Source organism: Bos grunniens, chromosome 21 (genome assembly GCF_055505025.1).
Source record: "Bos grunniens cultivar Pamir isolate PY7600 chromosome 21, Bosgru_T2T1.0, whole genome shotgun sequence".
NCBI lineage: Eukaryota > Metazoa > Chordata > Mammalia > Artiodactyla > Bovidae > Bos > Bos grunniens.
Genome location: NC_141185.1, coordinates 36317705 through 36340852, shown reverse-complemented (window position 1 = coordinate 36340852; position 23148 = coordinate 36317705). Strand labels below are relative to the sequence as shown.

General features: G+C 50.6%; 1 protein-coding gene across 8 annotated transcripts; it reads left to right on the top strand.

Annotated features, from left to right (window-relative positions):
* Positions 1-358: 358 nt before the first annotated feature.
* On the top strand, positions 359-13955 carry UBL7 (ubiquitin like 7). 8 transcript variants are annotated; one of them, XR_015150456.1, is made up of 13 exons: positions 562-705; positions 2044-2256; positions 3832-3951; positions 7330-7412; positions 8182-8266; positions 8767-8824; positions 9547-9680; positions 9937-9986; positions 10223-10390; positions 11102-11224; positions 11460-11621; positions 12826-13018; positions 13706-13955. XR_015150456.1 is itself a non-coding variant. In XM_086365305.1 (11 exons), the coding sequence occupies exons 1-11, from the start codon at positions 666-668 to the stop codon at positions 13841-13843; spliced, it is 1212 nt and encodes a 403-aa protein (XP_086221431.1). In that variant the 5' UTR covers positions 359-665; the 3' UTR covers positions 13844-13955. The 8 variants fall into 8 exon arrangements, 4 of the variants coding, with proteins under 4 accessions (XP_086221431.1, XP_086221435.1, XP_086221432.1 ...); XR_015150455.1 differs by having other exon boundaries at positions 11460-11650; XR_015150454.1 differs by having other exon boundaries at positions 11460-13018.
* The last annotated feature ends 9193 nt before the right edge of the window (positions 13956-23148 follow it).

Here is a 23148-nt window from a genome sequence, read left to right as displayed (position 1 = left end):
CTTCACTTTCTGCCATCAGGGTGGTGTCATCTACCTATCTGAGGTTATTGATATTTCTCCCAGCAATCTTGATTCCAGCTTGTGCTTCATCCAGCCCGGCATTTCACATGATGTACTCTGCATATACATTAAATAAGCAGGGTGACAACATACAGCCTTGACTTACTCCTGGCGTAACCTGCGGACTCTGCATGGGTGCCAGGACATTGCGGGAATCGCGGGGCTGTAAACATCATACCTGGAACCCACCTGTCAATGCAGGAGACAAAAGAGACGCCGGTTCGATCGGGAAGATCCCCTAGAGGAGGGCGTGGCAACCCACTCCAGTATTCTTGCCTGGAGAATTTCATGGACAGAGGGGTCTGGCGGGCTGCAGTGCGTGGGGTCGCAAAGAGTCGGACAGGACCGAAGCCACTTAGCACGCGCGCACACAAACCTCACGTCAGACCCCGTTCCGGTGACCTGCGCCTTGGAAGACTGAGTGATACATAACGCTATCACGCGAAAGCGCGGAGACACCCTCGCGCCCCCATTTTCAAACTGCGGAGTAGCCACACCCCCGGAAACCGGAAGCTTTACAACTAGCTTTCCCTTGCCGGCCAGCTATTTATAAAGGGGCGGGGGGTGGGTGGTGGGGAGCCGCCTCAGGAACTGCAACTCCCAGAATGCAGCGCGGAGCTTCCGGTTTCCGGCGAGAGGACCTGAGTGAGTGTTTACACCGGCGGCCCTGCGGCCGGGTTCCTTCCGCGGGACGGGTGAGGGCGCTGGGTCCCGGGCCGCGCGGGATCGACCTGTGGTGACTAGTTAGCTGGTTCTGTGGGAGTGGTGGGGTCGTCACCCAAGAGATAGTGTCCCTGTCGCAATATTAACTATCAGTGACCTTGGGCCGCTGACTTCACCTTTCTAGATCTCGGTTTCTTCGGCTGTAATATGTAGATGATAATGCCTGTCTCAGAACAGTTGTGAGGATTAAATGATATATAGTATATTAAAAGATCCATTTCCTTCCCTGCCATCAACCTGGAGATGGAAGGTTTGAGGGTGCCTTAGGATCTGCTGCACAGCCTCAAAGCCTTTTCTTTCCTCTTCCGAAGAAGCCACTTTGGAAGCAATAATGATTCTAACAAGGGCTTGTCTTGTCTTATTTCTCCCAACTGCCGGGTTTCTGATTCATTTTCTTGGTACCCATAAATACCGGGCATTGAGTCAATAAAGACAAAAAATTCTAGTCTTTGCTTTCAAGCCTCTAAGAATGAGATGCAGAGACGATTGAGAAGTAAATAGTATAGATATTTGTAACCCTTTGTCATGAGGGAATGTGACAACAACAGAGGGGGGAGAGAGAGAGAGAGAACAGAGGAGGTTGTGTCTGAGTTGCTCTTGATCGGAGTTTGCTTAGAGAGGGAAGAGGGAAGAGGAGTTACATGCAGAGTTAGCAGTTGAGCAGAGTGGGGGAGAGCTTTGTTTTGAATCCAGGCTGGGTGGGGGTGGACTTAAGTGTTGGGAAGGGTGGGGCAGCCCAGAACTCTTGAGAGGGGAAGGCTGGTAGAGAGAACAGATGTGAATGTTTTTGACAGGCTGTGGTGTTTAGACTTATTCACAGAAGTAATTTGATTTCTAAACAGAGGAGTGTATTGATCATATCTGCATTTTAAAATGATGAGTGGCAGCATGGATATTTAACAGGGAGAAGCAGGAGGCAGGGAGCTTCTGGTAAAGTTGTTTTGGTTAAAGCAAAAGTTGATGAAGAAACACGGAGTGTATATAAAGGAGAGGGTTGAATGATCTCATTTGAACCTCACAACGCTCCTGTTAGGTGGGATGGCATTTTTATGTCCACTGTAAAGCCAAAGAGGCTTAGAGAGCTGAAGTTTCCTGCTGCCATAGAATGAGTGAAAAGAGGACCTCAGATTCTAGTTCAGGCCTCCTGATGCTGCATCCTGAGCTTTTCCAACAGTCACAGAGAATTTTCCTTCAACCCCTTGGTGGGGTGGGGGTGGTGTAGGTCTGTCCTTTAACCACTAAGGCTTTGTTGCTTTACAGGGAGAAAGAGAGAGCGCGAAAGAGAGAGGATGTCTCTCTCAGATTGGCACCTGGCGGTGAAGCTGGCTGACCAGCCACTTGCCCCCAAATCTATTCTTCGGTTGCCAGAGACAGAGCTCGGAGAATACTCTCTGGGGGGATATAGTATTTCATTTCTGAAGCAGCTTATTGCTGGCAAACTCCAGGAGTCTGTTCCAGACCCTGAGCTGATTGGTGAGTCTCTGTGGACTGGGGATGGGCTTCTGCTCTGATTTCTTTTGGGGGAGAATCATTCTGGAATCACAAGGGTAAACTAAGAGTTTGGGATTTGTTGTCTTATAATGTAAACACCGGGCTGCCCTGGTGGATCAGTGGTAAAGAATCTGCCTACCTATGCAGGAGATGAGGGTTCAATCCCTGGGTGGCAAAGATCCCCTGAAGAACGAAATGACAACCCAATCCAGTATCCTTGCCTGGGAGATGCCATGGGAGGGGGAGCCTGATGGGCTACAGTCCATGGGGTCGCAAAAGAGTCGGAAACGACTTAGAGACTAAATGAAAACAAATGTTAACACTGCTTGAAAGTGATTGTTGTTAGGTGAATAGAAACAAATCATATAATAAAACTGTTGGCTGCCATTTTAGTTGTACAATATACTGAACTACTTCATCACAACATTCCTTAACTATGACATTCTTTGAAAGAGCAAGAACTTGGGTTGGAAGGAGGTGCTGGCGAGGGAAAGGCCCTTAGTATATAGCATTTGAGGTAGGTCTTAAGGGACGGTTAGAGGGATTTTTGGTTGGTTGGTTGGTTAGAGGGAAGGCAGTGAAAAAGGAGAGATGGCAAGGGCATTCTAGTGGAGGAAGAAGGAATTTAAATATAATTTCTTTCTCTTTTTTATTTTTGACTATGCTGTGTGGCATGCAGAATCTTTGTTGCCTGACCAGGGATCAAACCCTGGACTCCAGCATCACTTTCAGAAAGTGAATATAATTAAATTATATTATTAATGCAATGGCATATAAACTAGAAAAATGGTATAAACTGGCAAAAAGTTTATTTTCAGTCATGCATGCTAAGTCTTTTCAGTTGTGTCCAACTCTTTGCGACCCCATGGACTGTAGCCCACCAGGCTCCTCTCTCCATGGGACTCTCCAACCCAGCTGGAGCGGGTTTCAGTGTCTTCCTCCAGAGGATCTTCCTAATCCAGGGACCGAACTCACGTCTCTTAAGTCTTCCGCACTGGCAGGCGGGTTCTTTACCACTAGTGCTACCTGGGAAGCCGTATATTATTAATGCAATGGCATATGAACGGGCAAAATGGTATAAGCTGGCAAAAAAGTGTTTTTAGTCCTAAAAACATGGGGTTCATTCTTTTTTATTGTTACATCTTCCCATTCATTTAAATGGTGCAGTCTCCATGATGTTAAGCTCTAGAGTTTTCCTGTGCATAGATTCTGTATTTTATCAATTTGCGCTTGTAACAATTGTTATTAAAATGTATTTATTTATTTTCAAACTTTATTTATTTTGTATTGGGGTCTAGTCCATTAACATTGTTGTGGTAGTTTCAGGTGAACAGTGAAGGGAGTCAGCCGCACATATATATATACATGTATCCATTTTCCCCAGGGCCCACTCCCATCCAGGCTGGCAAAATGTATTTATTAAGTAAGAGTACCGTTTAAAGCATATTATCATTCTCTAGCTATCCGTCCAATCAAGATAAGGTTCTTAGGGGACAAAAGTCATTTAAATTGTTATGAAGAGTAAAATATAAATGAATGGTTCTTCCCCCCGCCCAGATCTGATATACTGTGGCCGGAAGCTAAAAGATGATCAGACCCTTGACTTTTATGGCATTCAACCTGGATCCACAGTCCATGTCTTGCGCAAGTCCTGGCCTGAGCCTGACCAGAAACCAGGTGAGTGTTGGCTCTTAGACAGGCAGAGCTTCTGAAATATCTGCAAGGGAAGGAGGGTCTGTGTGTCCTTGAGGCAAGGGCCTGGGGGGAATATAGGGGAGATCTACTGAGATGATAATAAAGGATATCTTTATCATTTGTTGGATTAGACACATTGATGAACAGTGTAATTTTGATTTTCTTGCTGGCAGTGGCCACTAACAGTGCCTTCTGTTAGTGGGATGGAGAGTATGTATCTATTTAAATTCCTTTAGGGCAACAGTTTGTTTCTCAGCGAACCTTGTATTTTTTGGTTATTTTTGTTGTCATTAGAAAGAAGCTGAAAACTCCTTGCCCTTTAAATGTTATGGTGTGTTCTCATGTGCGCAAATCTTCCCACAAACTGCCTCAGGCGGGTGGTTTGTTCAGTCACCTCACTCCTGCTAATTTATCTTCCCGGAGTTTGAGAATATTCAAATAGTATGAAAGTAGCTCTTGGAGGAAACATACAAAGCCTCTCAGGCCTTTCTGACTTACTGATAAAAGGTGCTGCTTGGAATTCATAATTTAAATTTCACATCTGTGTTTTAAAAGCCTCCCTGAGGATAAAGCTAAGCTGTGTAGGAGATTAGCTTTGTTAAAAGCGGGCAGTTTGGCATATTTTAATAATCTTCACAATTGCTGTGACTGGTTATCAGCTTGAAATTCTCCCTCTTTTCAATTCTAAACATAAAGGACAAAAAGATCTTCTTTTGTACCCTGATGGGAAGTGAGAAAGAGAAAGGCAGTCTCTGGTATCCAGGGGCTGGCCTGGGCTTCAGCTAGGCCTTGAATCGTGAACAATTTCACAGGTCACTAGCATCTACAAGGCTGCTCTGGGGCTGTAACGGATCCAGATAAAAACAAGATTTCTTTTCATTTCTGAACAGAGCCATAAACCTGCACATTGACCAACCACAGAAATGACCAAATAACCCTCTATCCTGCCTATTAGGAGTGACTGCTGTTTCTTCACCAATTTCAGCTTTCATCTTGCTCTAGTTTTCCTTCCTTCTAGATAAGAATTATTAAGATACCTAATCATAAAATCACCCCCACTTCTTGACAGCCTCCAATCCACAACAAAACCCTGCTTCCTTAAACTTCCCCCACCGAGTCCCCTAACTAAAGCCCACATCCTCTGAGTCCCTTCTAGCGTGCTCTTGTTGAGATGCCCCGTGGTTCTGGTGGTGCGCGTCCCCTCTGTAAGAGCAGTAACACACCTTGCACAGCTGCAGGTGTGCCCCTCTGGTCTTTGGCTGGAGGGGATTGACAGACGGAAAGGAGCATTTGTTGCTTCTTCCAGCCAGATTGTTGCTGTTTGATATCTCATTTAATCAAGTGGCTCAGCAGGTCAGGTAACAGTATTAGCATTTTATACATGAAGAAAAAGAGAGTTAGAAAGATATTCATTCAAGGTCATCTGCTTAGAAAAATGAATGCAAAAGCTGGGATGTGAATCCAGATTTTCCTGGCTCAAGAGTATTCTTTCCACTGGGCTGGCTGCCTCCCACTTCCAAAGGATGAGATTAGCTCAGAGACATTAAGAGACAACCTGTAACTCTTAGCTGATTATGAGCTTAAGATTTCAAGTCCTTTTTATCCCCTGGAAATTTATTTTTGAAACAAACGGACTTTTTACTTGGAGGTGAAAATAAACTTTTAGATTTGCAAAGAAATTTTTGTGGTGGCATTTTAGATATTTTATCCTTGAGTGTCCTTTCAAAAGGAAGCACATTTCTTTATCTTCCACCAGATTAGATCCTGTAGGAGGAGAAAAGTGTCAGTTGCTTCCTTCCCACCTGGATCCCTTTGGTGGTTCTCTGCAGAAGGTTGCACATCCCTTTAGGATCTCACGTAGGCCTGCTGTTTGAGCAGGGGTGTGTACCCTGGGCTCCAGCATAGAAACAGCTTAGTGTTCTTTGAAGCACCTCATGCTTGTATTCTCCCAAGCCTTTGCACTTGTTCTCGTTTAGGCCTACAGCACCTCTTCCCCCGGTCACTGTCTGTTCTACCTTCAATACTCCTCTCAAACGTTCTCTCCGGGGGCTGTGGGCCTCCATGTGCCTAATGCCCTCACTGTGGTCCATGTCTCTGTTGTGGAAGCCCTCAGCATGGTATTTGGTAATTGTGTGTATGTGTCTTTGAGTCTGTCTCATTTCTCCTACTGTTTTTAAGAGTTCCCTGATGGCAGGGACTCTTACTTTTTACATTCCTGTGCCTTGCACAAAACAAGATTCACTCCAAAAGCGTGGAGTAAATGCTTAGCACAAATTTGTTTAACGAATAAGCCAGGTAACTTACTTCAGGTGAATATTTTTCAAGAGACAACCCTCATGATTAGAACAATAGGTAAGGGTGTGGTTGCCACACAGAACCCCAGGGGTGCCATTCTCTTTTTGCTTTGGAAATCATGCCTTTGGAGTTGAGCAGTGCAAGGCCACATAATCACAAGTAGCCTTCTTGGGTGAGGGTCACCACACTTTTAAAAGTGTGATCCAGGGTGGACTTCCTGCCTACTCCCCCTTGTTTTACCGGAATTTCTATGAAATGGGCGGATGTCCTAAATTATCTATGAAATGGGCGGATGTCCTAAATAGTAAAGTGACCAACTAAAACTAAGAAAACTGCTAGACTTTCCCATTTGTATGAGTCATAACGTCCAAAGATCAAAAAGGAACTTTGAGTTCTAGTGACATGCTTGTTTTTGGACGTGTGATGAAAGTTTGTTCAGAAGCCTAGAGGTACAATGTTGTCTTGGTCCTTCTTGTTATTTGTTTTTTTTTTTTTTTTTAATCAAAATAATATTACAGAGGCCTGAAAGAAAATACCCAGGAGAAACCAGTTACCCTCCCGATCCTGTCACCTTGGCTTGTTCCCGTCCAGCCTTGGCCCACACGCACACTGACATCTCATAAAGTTTTACTAGAGAACACCCATACAACTTTATGTTCTATTTCTTTCTCTTAACATATTGTGTCAACATGGCTCCATATTGTTCAGATGGCTTGCAGCACTTATTTTAAATCACTGCACAAAAGTCTACTGAGTTCATTATACCCTCCTCCTTTCCAAGTGTGAAAAGTCTAGAATTCCTGCAGTGGGATGTTGATCAGAACAGTCTTTTTCCTAAGGTAAGGGTCTCCTCTGCTAGAACTTGAATTTGTTTATCTACCAAAGAGGCTTAAAAAGAGAGTGCAGTTTTCATGTGTGTGGTGTAGCTTTTTTTGATCAGATGCCCATTCTTAGTGGGGTGAGGAGGGAAGAGAACCTGTGCCTGGACTCTGGCTGAAGCCATGCTCTGTGTCTGTGGCAGGGGTGAGGCCCTGGTCATAGGGTAACTGAGTGTCTCATCCCCAGAACCTGTGGACAAAGTGGCTGCCCTGAGGGAGTTCCGAGTGCTGCACACTGCCCTGCACAGCAGCTCCTCCTACAGGGAGGCGGTGAGTGTGTGCTGACCCTCTGTGAGACTCCTGGCAGGCCTGCTGGAGAGGGGTGATGCAGAGAGGGAGCCGGAAGCTGGTTGCCATGTCTCCTCAGAGTTATTGGGGAGGTTTCGCCATGTCTGTGGGTCCCAGTCGAACCCTGTCTTCCCCCAAAGAGGCTCTCAGCTAGGCATTGTTTATTCCCTCTGATGATAATGATACAGCCTCTCCTGATATTGGCCTCATGGAATGAATATAGTTACAGTCAAAGGATCCGTATGCTGTTTCTGCTGGGCCTCATTCTTTGGCTTGGACTGAACTGCTTGCCCACCGCTCCTTCCCAGGATCCCCTCGCTGGGAAAATGCACTGTTGACTTTCCATAGGAGAGTTGATAAGCAAGATGAAGACAGCTGCAAACTCCCAATATATATAAATGAAAAATGATAGTTGTTTGGAGATTGAAAAGGACTTTTGAAATCTAGAGAAACCTTTGTTATTGGGCTTATAATAAGAGCTTTTGTTGTGAAAGCAATAGAACTAGAAATGGGGGTAAGGACCATAGATTGAAGGCTTATTGTGATCTTGCTTTTATGCTGTTTCCCCTCCAGTAAGCCATGATCTCAGAGAAAAAAAGAGGTTCATCTCTTCCCTGGGGCTATTGTTCCAGTATGGTGGTGTGTGTGGAAGCACTTAGAGGAAGGAAGTACTTCAGCTGTGTGTGGGTATTTCTGAGTGCACCGAGCTAGTGGGAGTGCTCAGCGCCCCCCCTCCCCATTTCTCCTGCAGGTCTTTAAGATGCTCAGCAATAAGGAATCTCTGGATCAGATCATTGTGGCCACCCCAGGCCTCAGCAGTGACCCCATTGCTCTTGGTAAGTGCAAGGCTGAACTGAAGGAAATAGGAACTGTTGAAGAAGGAGAAGCCAGGAGGAGGCAGTTACCTTAAAGAAGCTTTGACACTTCATGTGAAGATTCGCTGGTCTTGTGGCAGGAGGCGGAGTAATCCAGATGTGTTCCATATACCCAACCCTCCAAGAACTGCAGCCCCACAGAGAAATCGTGGCCTAAGTAACACCAGAAGTGAGACTGTGAGGAAGACATGTGAGGGCAGCAGTTAGCCCAAACCACAGCAGTCAGGGAAGCCTTCCTGCGCACCTTGATGGACAAGGGGAGAGCCTAGAGACATGGGGAAAGAGGCTGGGGTGCTGTGCACAGCATGTAGCCTCCGTGCAGGGGCCTGGGGAGCAACATGGAGAGCACGTGGGTTGTGCTGCTGGCACGTTGTTGCCCCCCTTTCCATGCGTACCCCTGTTAAGCTGGTTGCCTCAAGGCCTCCCCACTGGATCTGGCTAGATGTCCTGTTTTCCTTCAGGGGTTCTCCAGGACAAGGACCTCTTCTCTGTCTTTGCTGACCCCAACATGCTTGATACGTAAGTATACCCATCTTACTAAGGGCACTTTTTCTCTCCTCATGGTCGGGCCAGAAGCCTAATGGTCGCCCTGGATTCTGCTCTTGGAGCCCATCCCCCAAATCTGTCTTCTGAATGTGTCAGGAGGTAGGGAGGAGCCAGGGCTGGAGGAGGGGGTGGAGGTGGGGGGAGGTGAGGACAAAGCCCAAGGGCAGGGGCAGACAGAGGTGGGGGTGAAGCAGCATCCTAAGGGAGGTGGCTTTGCAGGCCAGGCTCAGTTTAGATCTCATTCAGTAGATATTAGGGAGCCTGTGAAGGATTTTAAGCTGGGAAAGAAACAGGTGCATACGTCCCAAAATTTTAGAGTTGGAAGGGAAAGTCGAGGTTATGTCCCTTTATCTTCAAGTGAAGAAAACAGCCAAACCCTCGGGAGAGGAGGGACCACTCAAAGACTTCCCAGTGAAGTGGTGTTGGAGTCAAGACAGGAGACTACCCCTGAGCCTCTGGGCTGTGTGTGTCCCATCATGCATTGCCAGAGAGGAGAGTGAAGCATCTGCGGGGGCCCCAGGGTAAGGCAGAGCAGCAGGAAGACATGCCGCCTGGAGGGAGGTGCTGAAGACTGGGAAATTTAAGGACAAGCAGGGGTGACTTGACTGTTAGGAGGGGCTCCCAGAATGCCTGTCAAGCCCAAGGATGCTCTTTCCTTCTTAGTCACCCTTGAGTTTCTTCCTGCTCCATCTCAGGTTGGTGCCTGCTCACCCTGCCCTGGTCAATGCCATTGTCCTGGTCCTGCACTCGGTGGCAGGCAGCACCCCAATGCCAGGGGCCGACTCCTCTTCCCGGGGCATGCCCTCCAGCGCCTACCGGGACATGCCAGGTGAGCCTCTGGACTGCGGGACGCAGGCCCCTGGGGAATGGGCGGTGGCCCAGGGCTTTGCTTTACTCGCAGCTATGTATAGTGCTGGCAGAGGGTGCTCCTTGGGAACTCTGGGTTTGAGTCAGGGAGAGCATCTGTCCTGTAATTTTCCAGGGGAGAGATGAGAACATGAATTTGGAGTAACTAGTGCCGAGACGCTGGAGCAGCGCCTGTGCCTTCCTGTTCCTCCTCCTGAAATCTGTCCTTCCTTCTCCAGGTGGCTTCCTGTTTGAAGGGCTCTCTGATGATGAGGATGACTTTCACCCAGTAAGTGACGGGCTGCCCGCCATTTGGGGGAGATGGTGCTGGGGAGGCGCCCTCCTCAGGACCTGGCACGCCCAGCAGGGGGTGGTCAGAGGCCCTGTGGGGGCCCAGGTGTGCCACACTATTGCTGTGACCCTGGCAGCCTGGGGAGTCTCCCCAAGAACTGTTCTTGGAGCAGGGGTGGGGTTCTGAAAACCACTCAGGGCTTCCGCCCTGATCTGGGCACCTCCCTTGTCCAGAGTGCCAGGTCCACGCCCTCAAGCAGCACCCCCAGCTCCCGCCCAGCTTCCCTGGGGTACAGTGGAGCTGCTGGGCCCCGGCCCATCACCCAGAGCGAGCTGGCCACTGCCCTGGCCCTGGCCAGCACTCCGGAGAGCAGCTCTCACACGCCGACTCCTGGTACCCAGGTATGGAGAGAGAGGGTGGGAAGGTCCAGGCCAAGCCCCCAGGTATGGAGAGAGGGGGTGGGAAGTCCAGGCCGAGCCCCCAGGTATGGAGAGAGGGGGTGGGAAGTCCAGGCCGAGCCCCCAGGTATGGAGAGAGGGGGTGGGAAGGTCCAGGCTGGGCCCCCAGGGAGAAGGGCCCAGTGGTAGAGTGGGTTTACCTTTGCTGATCCTTGTGCTCCATCTGCTTTGATCTGAGCTCTACCTGGAGCCCCAGTGGGTTTCCCACTGCAGCTCAGGTGACCTCCCCTCACCTGCCTTTAGGCTCAGAAGTCTGGGGCTCATCCTAGGCCTGACTGACTCTTCTCAACAGCTGGAAGAACCTCATGTCGCATAATGGTTCCTTACTTATTCCTGAAAGTGGCCAGGCATACATCACAGGCTTAAGCATTCCTGGTGATAGTCACTTCAGCCGGCAAAGCCGTCTTTCCTCTGCCAGTATGGGTCCTAGGCTCGGTCAGGGGTCCCATTCCATCTCCCTGGAGCAAGAGAGTACAGAACCCTTCCTGCGCACATAGAGAGCTTTAAGGTGGCTCTGTGGCTGTCTCCTGCTGGCCCCTGCTGGGAGGCAGTGGTGAGGCACGCAGGGCACCGTGGGGTGATGTGACGGCAGTGGGTGTGTGCTGGGAGACTGGGGTGGCTCTGAGGGTGGCACTGACCATGGTCTGTCTCTAGGGCCACTCCTCAGGGACCTCCCCAATGTCCTCCAGCGTCCAGTCAGGGACGCCCATCACCAACGATCTCTTCAGCCAAGCCCTGCAGCATGCCCTGCAGGCCTCGGGGCAGCCCAGCCTTCAGGTCAGTCTTCCCCCTTCTGATGTTCACACGGCTTCTTTGGTATTTTGGACGCTGAGCTTTTCTCTGCCCTCCGGAGGCCCGTTCCACTTGGCCTGCTTTGCTGCAGGAACAGCTGGGGCGTGGCAGCGTGACAGGAGAGGGTGCTCCCAGCAAGGGCGGGTGTCCCCGCAGCTTCCACTCCTGCACCCAGTGCCCATGGCCTGGCTCCACTGACCGCCTGGCTTGGGTATTTCAGTGGCTGTTTCAGTTGAGGAGTCACTCGTCCATCCTGTGAGCATTGACTGAGCCTTGAGCCTGTCTGGTCCAAGCTTGGTCCAGCTCCTGGGATAGTGATGAGCCAGTCCTCATTCCCGCCATGGAGGGGCGCCAGACAGTCACTGAACTGAGGAACAACAGGGTGAGAAGCTGGCCCAGGCTTGAGGTCAGGTAAAACTTTTCTGAGAAAGTGGTTTTGTACCTACTGTCAAAGAATTATTTAAGGTTAGCCAGGCAGAGAAGGGGATGTTTGGTTGAGGGGATGTGGTGTCCCGGCAGAGGCAGCTACCTGTGTGAGCGAATGTGGAGGTACACATGACAAATTGGCAAGAGCAGAGGCAATATCCACGATGAAAGATCCTGAGATGGGGCCAGAGTAAAGCAGAGCAGAAGCCTGAGTGTGAGGGCCTTGAGTGCCTGCGTAAGGAGATGAGGCCTGTACGGCGGTCACCAGGGAGCGATACCATCCCCCCTGCCTCGTGGAACACAGAAGCTTAGCTAGCAGCTACGTGTGTGACCCAGGGGTTCACATTTTATTGCACGCCTCTGTGCACAAGCTGTTTGCTTTACTCTCTTTTGTTTGCTCCTAAGCATGGGGCATGAACGTCATTTCTGGAACTGGTCCACGGTCATGAACTGGTCCAGGTCATTAAATGACAGGGACAGGGTCTGGCCCATGTGGTTCTCACTGCCCCACGTGGCTCGGTGGACAGTGAGGGGAGCAGGAGCAGGACCTGGAGACAGTTGGTCTTTTTGGTTCCTTCATCATCTGCAGCCTGATGCTTGTTCACTCTGCTCTTCAGCTCAGAAATCTTTATGTCTCCACCTGGCCTGTAAACGAAACTTGAGGCGGTTTCTGTGGTTTTCTAAAACTCCTCCACATCCTCACCCTTGCTTGCCTGCTTCTTTGAATTTGCATTTCATCATCACTGCCTTCTCCTTCCCACAGTGTGAACACATCCTTTTCCCTAAGGTGCGTACTTCCTCTTTCATGAGTCAGAGATACTGAAAATACTAAATTTCTTTAAATCCATATAGAAGGTCATTCATAGCTGAAAGTCAAAAAATCAAGGAACCATTGTATAAAGAGCAACATATATTTTGAGTTCATAAATATGAAAATTTCTGCAAAGCAAAGCAAACCAACATACAAAAAGAACAAGCGAAGTCTGAAAGCTGATCACAAACCAGAAAGAAATCTGTAACGCAGACCAGACAAAGGGCAAAACCTCCCTGAATTGAAGTTCTAGTGATTTAGGACCAACAGCTCTGTAGAAAAGCAGGCAAAGGATAGTAACAGACTGTTCACCAAAAAGGAAGTACAGATGGCCTGTAATTCTTTGCAGTCCCATTGCTCGGAATTTATCCCGGAGATGTATGTGCATGCAGAGGGTGACATTTGTACAGAACCAGTCACCGCAGCGTTTCTATAACGGCAAAGACTAGAAGCTGCCCTCCTGTGGTACATTTCAGGACATCCACAAGCGTTTTCTATGATACCTTAATATGATAGGAAAAAAGGAGCGATATAAGAAAAGGGTAAGTATAGGAATGTGTATTTATATTTCCTCAAAGAAAATAAAGTAGGTTATCAGGAATGGGGGAGACGAGTAGATGAGTGTGAGACTTTTCACAGTGTGGTGTTGGTGGTTTAGTCGCTCACTTGTGTCCGACTCTTGCAACCCTACGGGGTGTAGCCCACCAGGCTCCTCTGTCCATGGGATATCCCAGGCAAGAATACTGGAATGAGTTGCCATTTCCTTCTCCAGAGGATCTTCCTGACCCAGGAATCGAACCCGGGTCTCCTGCATTGCAGGCAGCCTCCTGTAGTGCAGGTGGATTCTTTACCAACTGAGCCACCAGGCACTGTGTATCATACTAAAACAACAAAGTAATTTAGAAGTGTGTGTGTGTGTGTGTGTGTGTGTATAGATACAGCAGAGAAAGAAAGTAATCTTTTGAAATTTAGACATTGTATACTTTATGCTTTTTCTTTTTGATCTTTATGATACATTTTCCCCTTTTTTTTTGGAAAAACTTTTAATTTGTTCCCTAAACCCTCAGGCCTTTCCATAGACCTCTTCCACAGTCCACAGACCTTGATGTGCTGTGTTGTATGGAACCTCATGTCAGCAGCTTTCCTGGAGGAACACACCTTCTGCTAGCGGTGAACAAGTCTCTGTTGGATCCTTACTGACCTCTCCTCCCTGTCCTGTCTTTCTGCAGAGCCAGTGGCAGCCCCAGCTGCAGCAGCTAAGGGACATGGGCATCCAGGACGATGAGCTGAGCCTGCGGGCCCTGCAGGCCACCGGGGGGGACATCCAGGCGGCCCTGGAGCTCATCTTTGCCGGAGGAGCCCCGTGAACTCCCTGCTCCTCCTGAACCCCCAGCAAACTGCTAAGGCGGCTGCCCATGGGAAGCACTCTTGAAGGTGCCCCGTCTCTACTCGCCCCAATACACCTGATGGTCGACCTTCTGTTTTGTTCATTGTGTGGCCTTTCTGACTGATGTGAGTGGGTAGAGGTGGTGGTGGGGCAAGCATGTGTGTGGGTTCTGGTGCCATGGCATCAGCTGGGCCCCGGGTGGAGAAGCTGAGATCTGTGTCCCGAGATGCCGCGTAATGCCCACACTGGTGTTTTGGCAGAAGTTTCCAGTGATAGCCTCCAGGCCCTTTGGTGCTCTGGGTGTGGCCTCCTCTGAATGTGCCCAGGGACTGCTGCCCAGTCTCCAGGGTGGCTGCTGTGTTACGGCTGTGGCCAGAAGAGCCTTGTGCTCCTGGGATGACCAGTCTGAGGAATGGCCGAGTGGAAGCTCACCCCCTCATCCCCCGCCATTGCTCCCTCTCCCAAAGGCTTGTGAAAGATTCCTTGTCCCTCCCCTGGCCAGTCTCACCATGCACTCTGATGCCCGCTCTGTAATAATGCCAGGATCCAGGCCTTAGAGCCGTGCCAGGAGGCAGGGCCCATGTCTCTGTCCTGAAGGCATAAATACAAGAGCAGTTAAATAACAATACTAAACAACAACACCAACACCAACAGGGCCCAGCTTTCGTGTTGCAGAGAGGGCACCAACTCCCAAGCTGCTGCTCCATCTGCCTGAGCTCTCGTTCCCCTTGGCACAGCATTCCCTGGTGCGTCGCAGACATGTCCAAGTTGAGCGAGTGGGTTTCATGTGCTTTGAATACTCTGTCAGGAAAGAACCCTTCCCTTCAGCTGCTGTTTCGGTGGGAAGTTGCTCAGAGGGCTGCTCCTGCCATGTGCCTTTGGCAGAGATTTCATCTGCAGCCTCCATGCTTATGTCATTCATCTTCTGCTTGTCACCTCGTGGGACAGAAGATTTACCCCTGATTAGGACTGCCTGCTCTGTCCTTGCTTCCTCAGAACATTTACCTCTTAGCTCCCTTTCTGTCTTAAGGGACCATACAGAGCAAGCCTGCTCCCTCTGTTCTGTGAGCTGGGCTTCAGTTCAGGAGAGATGGGCTTCCCAGCTGGTGCGGTGGTAAAGAATCTGCCCGTCAGTGCACGAGAAGCGGGTTTGATCCCTGGGTTGGGAAGATCTCCTGGAGTAGGAAATGGCAACCCATTCAAGTATTCTTGCCTGGAGAATTTCATGAGCAGAGAGGAGCCTGGTGGCCTACAGTTCATGAGGTCACAAAGAGTCGGACACAATTGAGAGAATGAGCACACACAAGGAATTCACTTGCCCTTGGACATGTCCTCCTGGATTTGGCCCCTCGCAAGTCCTGTTCCTCTTTCCAGATGGCCTCCAGTCTCGGTGACACTTTACAGAGAAGTCCTTGGGAGGCTCCACTGTTCCACATGTGGTCTGAACATTGTTTGTTCCTTCCAGAAAATGGGAAGTCTCCACATTTCCCGAGAGCTAATGTTGAGGGGTGTTTGCATTGGCTGAAAGGACGCAGAGCTCGCCAGGCCTCTTTGTGCCTCACTGGTCTGCCTGGAACCCAACTGCCTCTTTGTGGTCGGGAGCAAAGACCAGGAAGCTCTGTCTCCGAACCTGATGTGTCTGGCTTGTTTGTGATGGAAACAAAGGCCAGTTCCATCCTCACAGACTTGTCTGGTCAAATGGGGCTGACACAGCCCTTCCCGTCTCCATGATACAGCCCGCCTTGAGCTGGTTTCCGTCCTGTGGCAACTTGCCCCCGGCCCCCAGGGACTGTGCTAGGTCTCCTTGACACCCCCGGCCCATTATGCTGTGGAACACGTGGGTCGCCTTGCCCTGTCCCTGGAACTGACTCCCAAATACCAGTATACTGCTTCCCAGAATTGAACTGTCCCCACAGTTTCCCTTTCCCTTCTTTGTCAGCTCTTTCCTCCAGGGTCTGGGTATGTTGGCTTTGCTTCCTGTAACCATGTTTTAAATAGTAAATTTTGGGTCTGATAAGTGCCCCCACTGAGCCTGGGGCTTTCCAAGGGCTAAGGACTCCTTCCTCACTATTGTCCCCTTTATCCTTTCAACAAACATTCATTCAGTCTCTACTCTGTGCCAGTTAAACATGACGAGGGCCTTGCTCTCACAGAGCCGTGCCGTTGGTAAAACAGACAAGCGTGTTTACACTAAGCCTGATGAGAATAGGCCAGGCCGGTCCTGTGGGCTTGGGCTCATAGGAAATGGAGCTCAGTTGGTTGGGTTAGGGTAGGGTGTGTGTGTGTGTGAGGGACAGCTGCCTGGAGAAGGTGGCATCTGACGTGAGGCCTGCCGCAGGTGAGGAGGAATTGGGCCAGAAGGTGTACATTCAGAGTGGGCCGGGAGCGGACAGGACACGGCTCTTGGAGCCCTGGGTGTGAGGGTGGACTTCAAGGTAGGCAGAGGCTGGAGCGCTCTCAGCCTTGTAAGGAGTTAGGACTTATCCTAGGGGCAGTGGAAGTCACAGGAGAATCTGCATCGAGGGGAGAGCTGGGTTTACATTTTAGAAAGGCCGCTGGTTGCTGTGTTTGAAGAGATGGGGAGTGGGGCGAGCTTGGGCAGGGGAGACCAGTGAGGAAGCTGTGATCCACTTAGAACCGACAATGTGATGGGCAGTATGGCAGGTGTGGAGAAGCGTGGGTGGGGCGGGAGACTTGAGTCAGCATTGACGGCTCATCTTGGCAAAGGTGAGTATTATGATTAACTCCATTTATCAGATGGGGGCACCAAGGTTGAGAGGTTACCTGTCCCCAGTGCCATGGTGGTGCAGTGGGCAGATCAGCCTTGGAAGCTCAGGTCCACTTACTCCAAAGCTGGCAACCTTCCCACTGCTGCCCATGGCTTCTGAGAGAAGTGGGAGGTGGGGTGGGGGGGTCTCATCAGGCTGAGGAGCTAAGGCTTCATCCTGAAGGCAGAGAGCAGCCCGTGGATGACTCTAGGCAGGGCAGTGGAGGACCAGACTCGTGTGAGAGAATCTGACAGCTGCGTGGAGGCTGGATTTGTGGGAAGTGAGACTGGGAGTGGGAAGCCAGCTAGGAGGCTCACTGCCTGCAGATGGGACACGGTGGGGGCCTCGACTAGAGTGCAGCAGGGGGCTGGCAGGAGGAGAGGGATGTGAGATGTGAAAGACCAGATCTGGGGGGCAGGCAGGATGTGAGTGGGTAGAGGGTGGTGCGGCAGGAGTGAGGTATTGGGCTTGGGATTTGGCGTACAAGACCAGTTGGGATATACTGAGCTGGAGGGGCCATGAGACACCAGTTGGGGGTGTCTGGGAGACAGCTGGAGGTTTCTAGGCTGGAGATAATGATCAGGAAGTTTTAAATTGAATAGGCCTGTGTCAAGAGAGAAGGGCATTCAGCTTTTCAAGGAAAGGCAGGAAAAGGGACATCCACTAAGGAGTTAGACTTTATAACAAATAGTGACTGTTGGACATGGGACCCGGAAGGAGATGATGGGCTGCTTCTGGGAAGGCTAGAGCAGGAGTCATCAGAGCTGGACAGAAAGAAGCTGGAAAGAACTGGACAAAAGGGGCATGGTCAGGTGGTATGAAGTACCACTGAGAAGTTTGGTGACCCAGGGGCTGATATTGGACTTGACTGCTTGAGCTATGGTGACCTTGGCACAGAGCCCAGTTGCAGGGGTTGAGGCCTGACTAGGTGGGGGCAGCGGAGGCAGGGAGGACAGAGAACCCTGGAGTACCTGACCAGGGAGAGGGTGGTTGGAGGGAAGATAGGATAGAGAGTGAGTGTTTGCAGTTCAGCAGAGGTGAAGTTGGAATTGATCACAAGAACTTTTCTAGGAAGCGAAGGGGAAAAAAAAGGAAGCGACCCCAAAATAGAATATGCAAATATGCAGAGATGGGTGAGTTTTCTGAACAGATCCCTTCTCCTGATATAACTCAAATTTGGCTGGGCTGGCATGGGGCTGGGCTGGCACAGCTTGCTGGGCACATGGGCCCCAGTTCTGCTCCTTGCCTCAGCCCCATATGGCCTGGGCCCCCGACCAAGCTCTGAGTCCTACCCTGAGGTAGCCTCTCGTAGCCTCTGCAACAGCCTTTGGCAGTGAACGTGTGTTGAGGAAGGGGGGGTTGGGGGGTGGTATTTAGGCCTCCCTCTATCTGCTTATCCAGCCTCTCCAAACCCGCTCTGGCCCTGGGTTGAGGTTGGATCAGCTTGGCTGTGCCCCTGGCTCCCCTGGGGCCGGCCATATTTTGGCTCTTATAGACTGCAGTTGCTGGTAACAGAATTCTGCCTCCTGTATGCCTGAAATGCCTTTTGCGGAGGCCCGGACACTGCCCTACCCACCTTGGCAAAAGCAGCTCACAGCAATGCAGGGCAACAGTATTCATTTATCAAGCACACTCTCTGTGCCAGTCACTGAGCTAGGCACTCACATATGCCATCTCAGTTGATCCTCACAACAACCCTGAAAAGTAGACCTTATTATCCCCATTTACAGACGAGTGCTTCCCGTTAACCGGACGTGACTGTGCCAGGAAACGGGCCGAGCTAGAACTTGGGCAGGATTGTGTCCACGCGATTCCATCAGTGCACGCACCTGGGGCCTCCCTGGCAGGCCGGAAGCCACTCAAAGGGCCTGAAGGGTCTGCTCACTACTTATCCTTCCTGGAAGTGGAAGCCTGAGTCCTGGAGGGAAATCAGGCTTCTAAGTCAGACTGACTGAAGTGTAGGTCTCTTTTCCATGGAGAGCCTAACCTCTTGGAGTCTCAGTTGTGTCCTGTTTGACATTTTCCCTCAACACATGTAAGTGGACATTGACAACATGTATACCAGAGATGCCAAGGCACTCAGAGCTGGACTGGTGAATGTTCTAGATGACCGATGGAGTCAAGATCCTGACAATGAGGCACCCCTGACAGGAGGGACAGAAACAGGGACACTCTGAGGTCCTGTGGGAGGAAACCAGAAAACCACTTGCTCTTCTGCATGATGGGGTCTCCTGTCTTCCCTTCGTGGGCCCAGATCCAGACTCAATCTTTCTCAAACAGTCTCTCAGAAAGCCATTGCTGATGGATGGGAATTGGTTCAAGGACCACCCTAAGCTAAAATCAACAAGATTTAGCAACCCAGTGTCTCAGCCCAACAAGGCAGTACCTCTGGAGGGGCTGTAATAGGAGCGGAGAAGTCTTTCCAGTCCTTGACTCCTCTCTCTTCTAGGTGCTGTATCTGATCTACACCCCAGTCTTGGAAGGAGATGGTCACAAACCAGACTGCCTAGGGTGATCTCAGTAGATGTTTGTTAAATGACTGGTTGATGATATCCTAGGGACCAACCAGGATTAAAGAGACCAAGCAAAGCCCCACGTGGGACCGAGTTGGAAATGGAGTTATTTACCCTGAAAAAATAAAAGATTTCAGGGGACATGACCTCTGTGTTGAAATCTCTGCAGGGCTCTATTCCAAGAAGAGTGATTAGATGTGGTCTGTGAGGACAGAGGCCTTAGAGGACAGATTTGAGACCACTGGGTAGGAGTCTTCCACTGGGGAAGAAGCCTTTGTTTGTCAGAGCTAAGGAGATGGGCGAGGCTGCCTTGGGGGTAAGCGCATCCTCACTGGATGTGAGCAGATGCCACATGACATCCATAAGGGCAGTTGTAGGGGCTCCAGGTGGGACTGAACGGCCTCTGAGGGTTACTTCTGACCCCAAGAATTGGGGTATCCAGGAAAGAAAGTGAATGTGGGAAATTACATGTTTGCAAAAATTTCGTTTCCTCACTCAGGTGGCCCTAGCAGGCCCAAGGATCACATCAGAACTGGAAGGGTCCTGGAACGCCTCCTATCCTCCAGAGATTTAAAAGCAGGTTTATTTCAGCCTACAAACAAGAAGCAAATGCAGAAGATAGAATGAGGAGGCTTTGTCTACTCTGGTCTAGATCAGATAGACCAGAAGAGCTGCTGGTTTAACCTCTCTTTCTCATTTTGTAAACAAAGAAATAGAGGCCTGGCCTGGGATAGGGTCTTACTTAATGTGAGTCAGTGGCCAAGCTGGGACTTGATCATTGGCCTCCCAGCCATATCGGGTCAGGAGACTATGTTAGTCTTCACGGGTTCCACATGACTCCCACAAGATCCTGCTCTGCCTCAGGCCTTGGACACGGAGAATGAAGTCTCGGAGATGGATCTGAGGGGAAGGGAGGGGAGGGGAGAAGTAGGGTGGAGCAGAGGGAGGAGTTTGTCTCCAGGAAGGCTTGGGAACATGTAGAGTTGCCCCTTAAACAAATGGGGTTAGTGGTGTTGACCCACTGTGCAGCTGAAAATCCATGTATGACTTAAGGTCCGCCCTCTGACTCTGCTCTTCTGCATGTGAGGATTTAACCAACTGGGGATTGGACTGTGTAGCACTTTAGCATTTTCTATTCAAAAAATCCACGTGTGAATGGACCCATGCAGTTCCAACCCATGTTGTTCAAGGGTCAACATTTAGTCTCTGCTAACAGTCCCCTTGGAGAAGGCAATGGCACCCCACTCCAGTACTTTTGCCTGGAAAATCCCGTGGATGGAGGAGCCTGGTAGCCTGTAGTCCATGGGGTCGCTAAGAGTCAGACAGGACTGAGCGACTTCACTTTCACTTTTCACTTTCATGCATTGGACAAGGAAATGGCAACCCACTCCAGTGTTCTTGCCTGGAGAATCCCAGGGACGGGGGAGCTTGGTGGGCTGCCGTCTATGGGGTCGCACAGAGTCGGAGGCGACTGAAGCAACTTAGCAGCAGCAGCTGCAACAGTCCGCTCTGTTCTGAAATGGCCACCAGGTGGCACTCTCACCACAAGCCCAATGCCATATGGGCAGAGTTTGGGGGCTAGGAATGCTGGGCTGCCCCTGGAAGCCATGGGGGGCACCTATCATGTTTTGAGGTGACCTGAGTGCCCTGACGGGGCTTCCCTGGTGGCTCAGTGGTAAAGAACCTTCCTGCAATGCAGGAGACGTGGGTTTGATCCCTGGGTTGGGAAGATCCCTTGGAGAAGGAAATGTCAAGCCACTCTAGTGTTCTTGCCTGGGAAATCCCAAGGACAGAGGAGCCTAGCAGGCTACAGTCCATAGGGTCACAAAGAGTTGGACATGACTTAGCACAAGTGCCGTGATAGAAGGAGAAAAGTTGTCATCTTCTCTGCCACTCTTATTTATTGCTGAATGTCCCGCCTGTGGTTTTTTAATTTTTGTCTCTCAACTTGGCTGGCCAGACTCTGATTTGAGCAGTTTAAGGTAGGACCAGTCATATAAAAATGCATCAAGAATGATTAGGAACAGGGAACAGAGATGCAAGAATGGAATGCTGCTGGGAAGGGTTGACTCTCAGGACTAAGAAAGGTGGTGGAAATTCTGAGAACTTCTACATTTAGGGTGATTCTGAGCTGGCCTAGAAGGAAGAGGCAGCCCTGGATAGGAGGAGAGGGCTAGGCATTTGAGGGGAACATCCAATCAGAGGGGTAGGGGTGGGCAGACCACTGAGGGAAGCATGAGGTGTGGCATCAGAGTCTACATGAGCCGAGGAGGGCTTCCTCTGCCTTGCCTTGTCCAGCCCTGAGCCCTGACATGGGCTCCCAAGAGCTAGGCCAAGTCAAGTGATGGCTGAGGCTGTTGTGACCATGCCTACAGTCATGGGTCTATACATCATGAGCACACAGTAAGTTGGAATTCCCAACCGTGGCTTACATGACTATAAATATCTGACTTGTGAATTATTTTAAAACCGGGAGTTTCAACAAAAACTCATTTTTAGTTTCTCTTGAAAACTAGCTGCCCGTTTCACTGAGTGTACTTTCCTGTGGCCTCAGGGCTCAAGCTGAGTAGCAGCTGCCCTGTAGACAGATCACCCTGGTCTCTCAGCCCCTGCAACGGGTGCTGGTGGTGATGGGGGGACGGGAAGGGTTGCTATTACTAGTAGCTGTAGGTCCTGGCTGGGCACCAAGCTCTGAGCCTCTTGAAGGGGCTGTTGTGGGCTTGGGCTCCTTATCCCGCCATCCTCATACCTCCCACCGACCTCTTGTTAGGGGTGGGTCATTTCTTTGAAGACCAGGTATAGTCATGGACTCAGGGTTGGGGAGGGGTCAGAGGAAGCTTGGAGTGTGAGGAATGCTCTGAGTAAGGCCCTGAAAGGTCTTGCTCGGAAGGCTTCCAGGGCCTCTTGCGGCTTTGGAGCTCTGAACCTCACGTCTGTGTGTGTCCATTTCTCTGATTCTGCACGGGGTCTTCTTGGATTTGGCACTGGCTCCACAGGGAGAACTGCTTCAAGGTAGTTTCCTCCTAGACAGAAGCCTTCCTCATTTCTTTCTCCCAGCCTCCTCCCCTGACTCCCCCCAGGAGGAGCTGCAGGGAGATGGAAGGCAGGAGGAATGTGCCTCTGCCTCAGACATGTCAGCATCCACATCTGTTGCTTCCTCTGCTGGTCCATTTCCCATCATCACATCCCATGGCTGTGACCTTCCTTGGTCCAGGCCCAAAAGCCAGCCTTGGGCCCCAGTGAGGAAGGCAGGCTCCTGTCACCTGGACCATTCTGATTTGACTTCCCTTCATTACCATGCCAGACCCTGGCGCTCTGCTTTCCCCACCCTGGGTACCTCTTCCCCTTCATGCCCAGAGTCTAGCTGCACTCTCCCGCTAGAGTTACTGCCCCAAATCACTTGTATGGGCTCAGTTCTCACCTCCCCTGGCTGCCTGTTGCCAACCAGTTGTGGGCTGCCATCTGGTGCTGGCCCTTTGCCCCTAGGTTGGTTGGCCCTGGGTGTCCATTGGTGGTGAAGCAGGTGCTGAGATGAGCACGGAGGAGCCTAGCCAGAGGGCTCCCCCTTTGACAGGAGGTGGGACAGTCTTCAGCACTACCCCATCACCCCCACCCCAGCCTGGAAAGAAATTCCCTGGCACCTGCCCCAGTTTCCATCTGCTGCCGTATTGCTTGGGAGGCTGAGCCCAGCCCCTGACCTGCCCTCCTCTTGAGCACCCGGTAACCTGGGCCCTGTCCGGGTCCTTCTGAGGACTGTTTGGGTCCAGCCACACACCAGAGGCAGCTGCAGAAGGGTGGACTGCACTGAGAGCATTATGATAGAGAAGGTAGGGGTATGGGTCCCAGAGAGACTGCCTGAGCTGCCATCCCAGCCCTCCTCTAATGAGCTGTGTGACCTTGGGCACACCTCTTCTGCTCTCTGTACCCTGGTTTCCATGTTTGCAAAAGGAGCCCGATAATAATCAGATCAGATCAGATCAGTCGCTCAGTCGTGTCCGACTCTT

Bases quoted from the DNA above. Each gene is read 5' to 3' on its own strand.
- UBL7 (XM_086365309.1), top strand. From the start codon at position 666: ATGCAGCGCGGAGCTTCCGGTTTCCGGCGAGAGGACCTGAGTGAGTGT. The intron at 794-2,047 runs GTGGTGACTAGT...CTTTACAGGGAG, and splicing joins GGGCCGCGCGGGATCGACCT to AAAGAGAGAGCGCGAAAGAG. The intron at 11,225-13,705 runs GTCAGTCTTCCC...GTCTTTCTGCAG, and splicing joins CGGGGCAGCCCAGCCTTCAG to AGCCAGTGGCAGCCCCAGCT.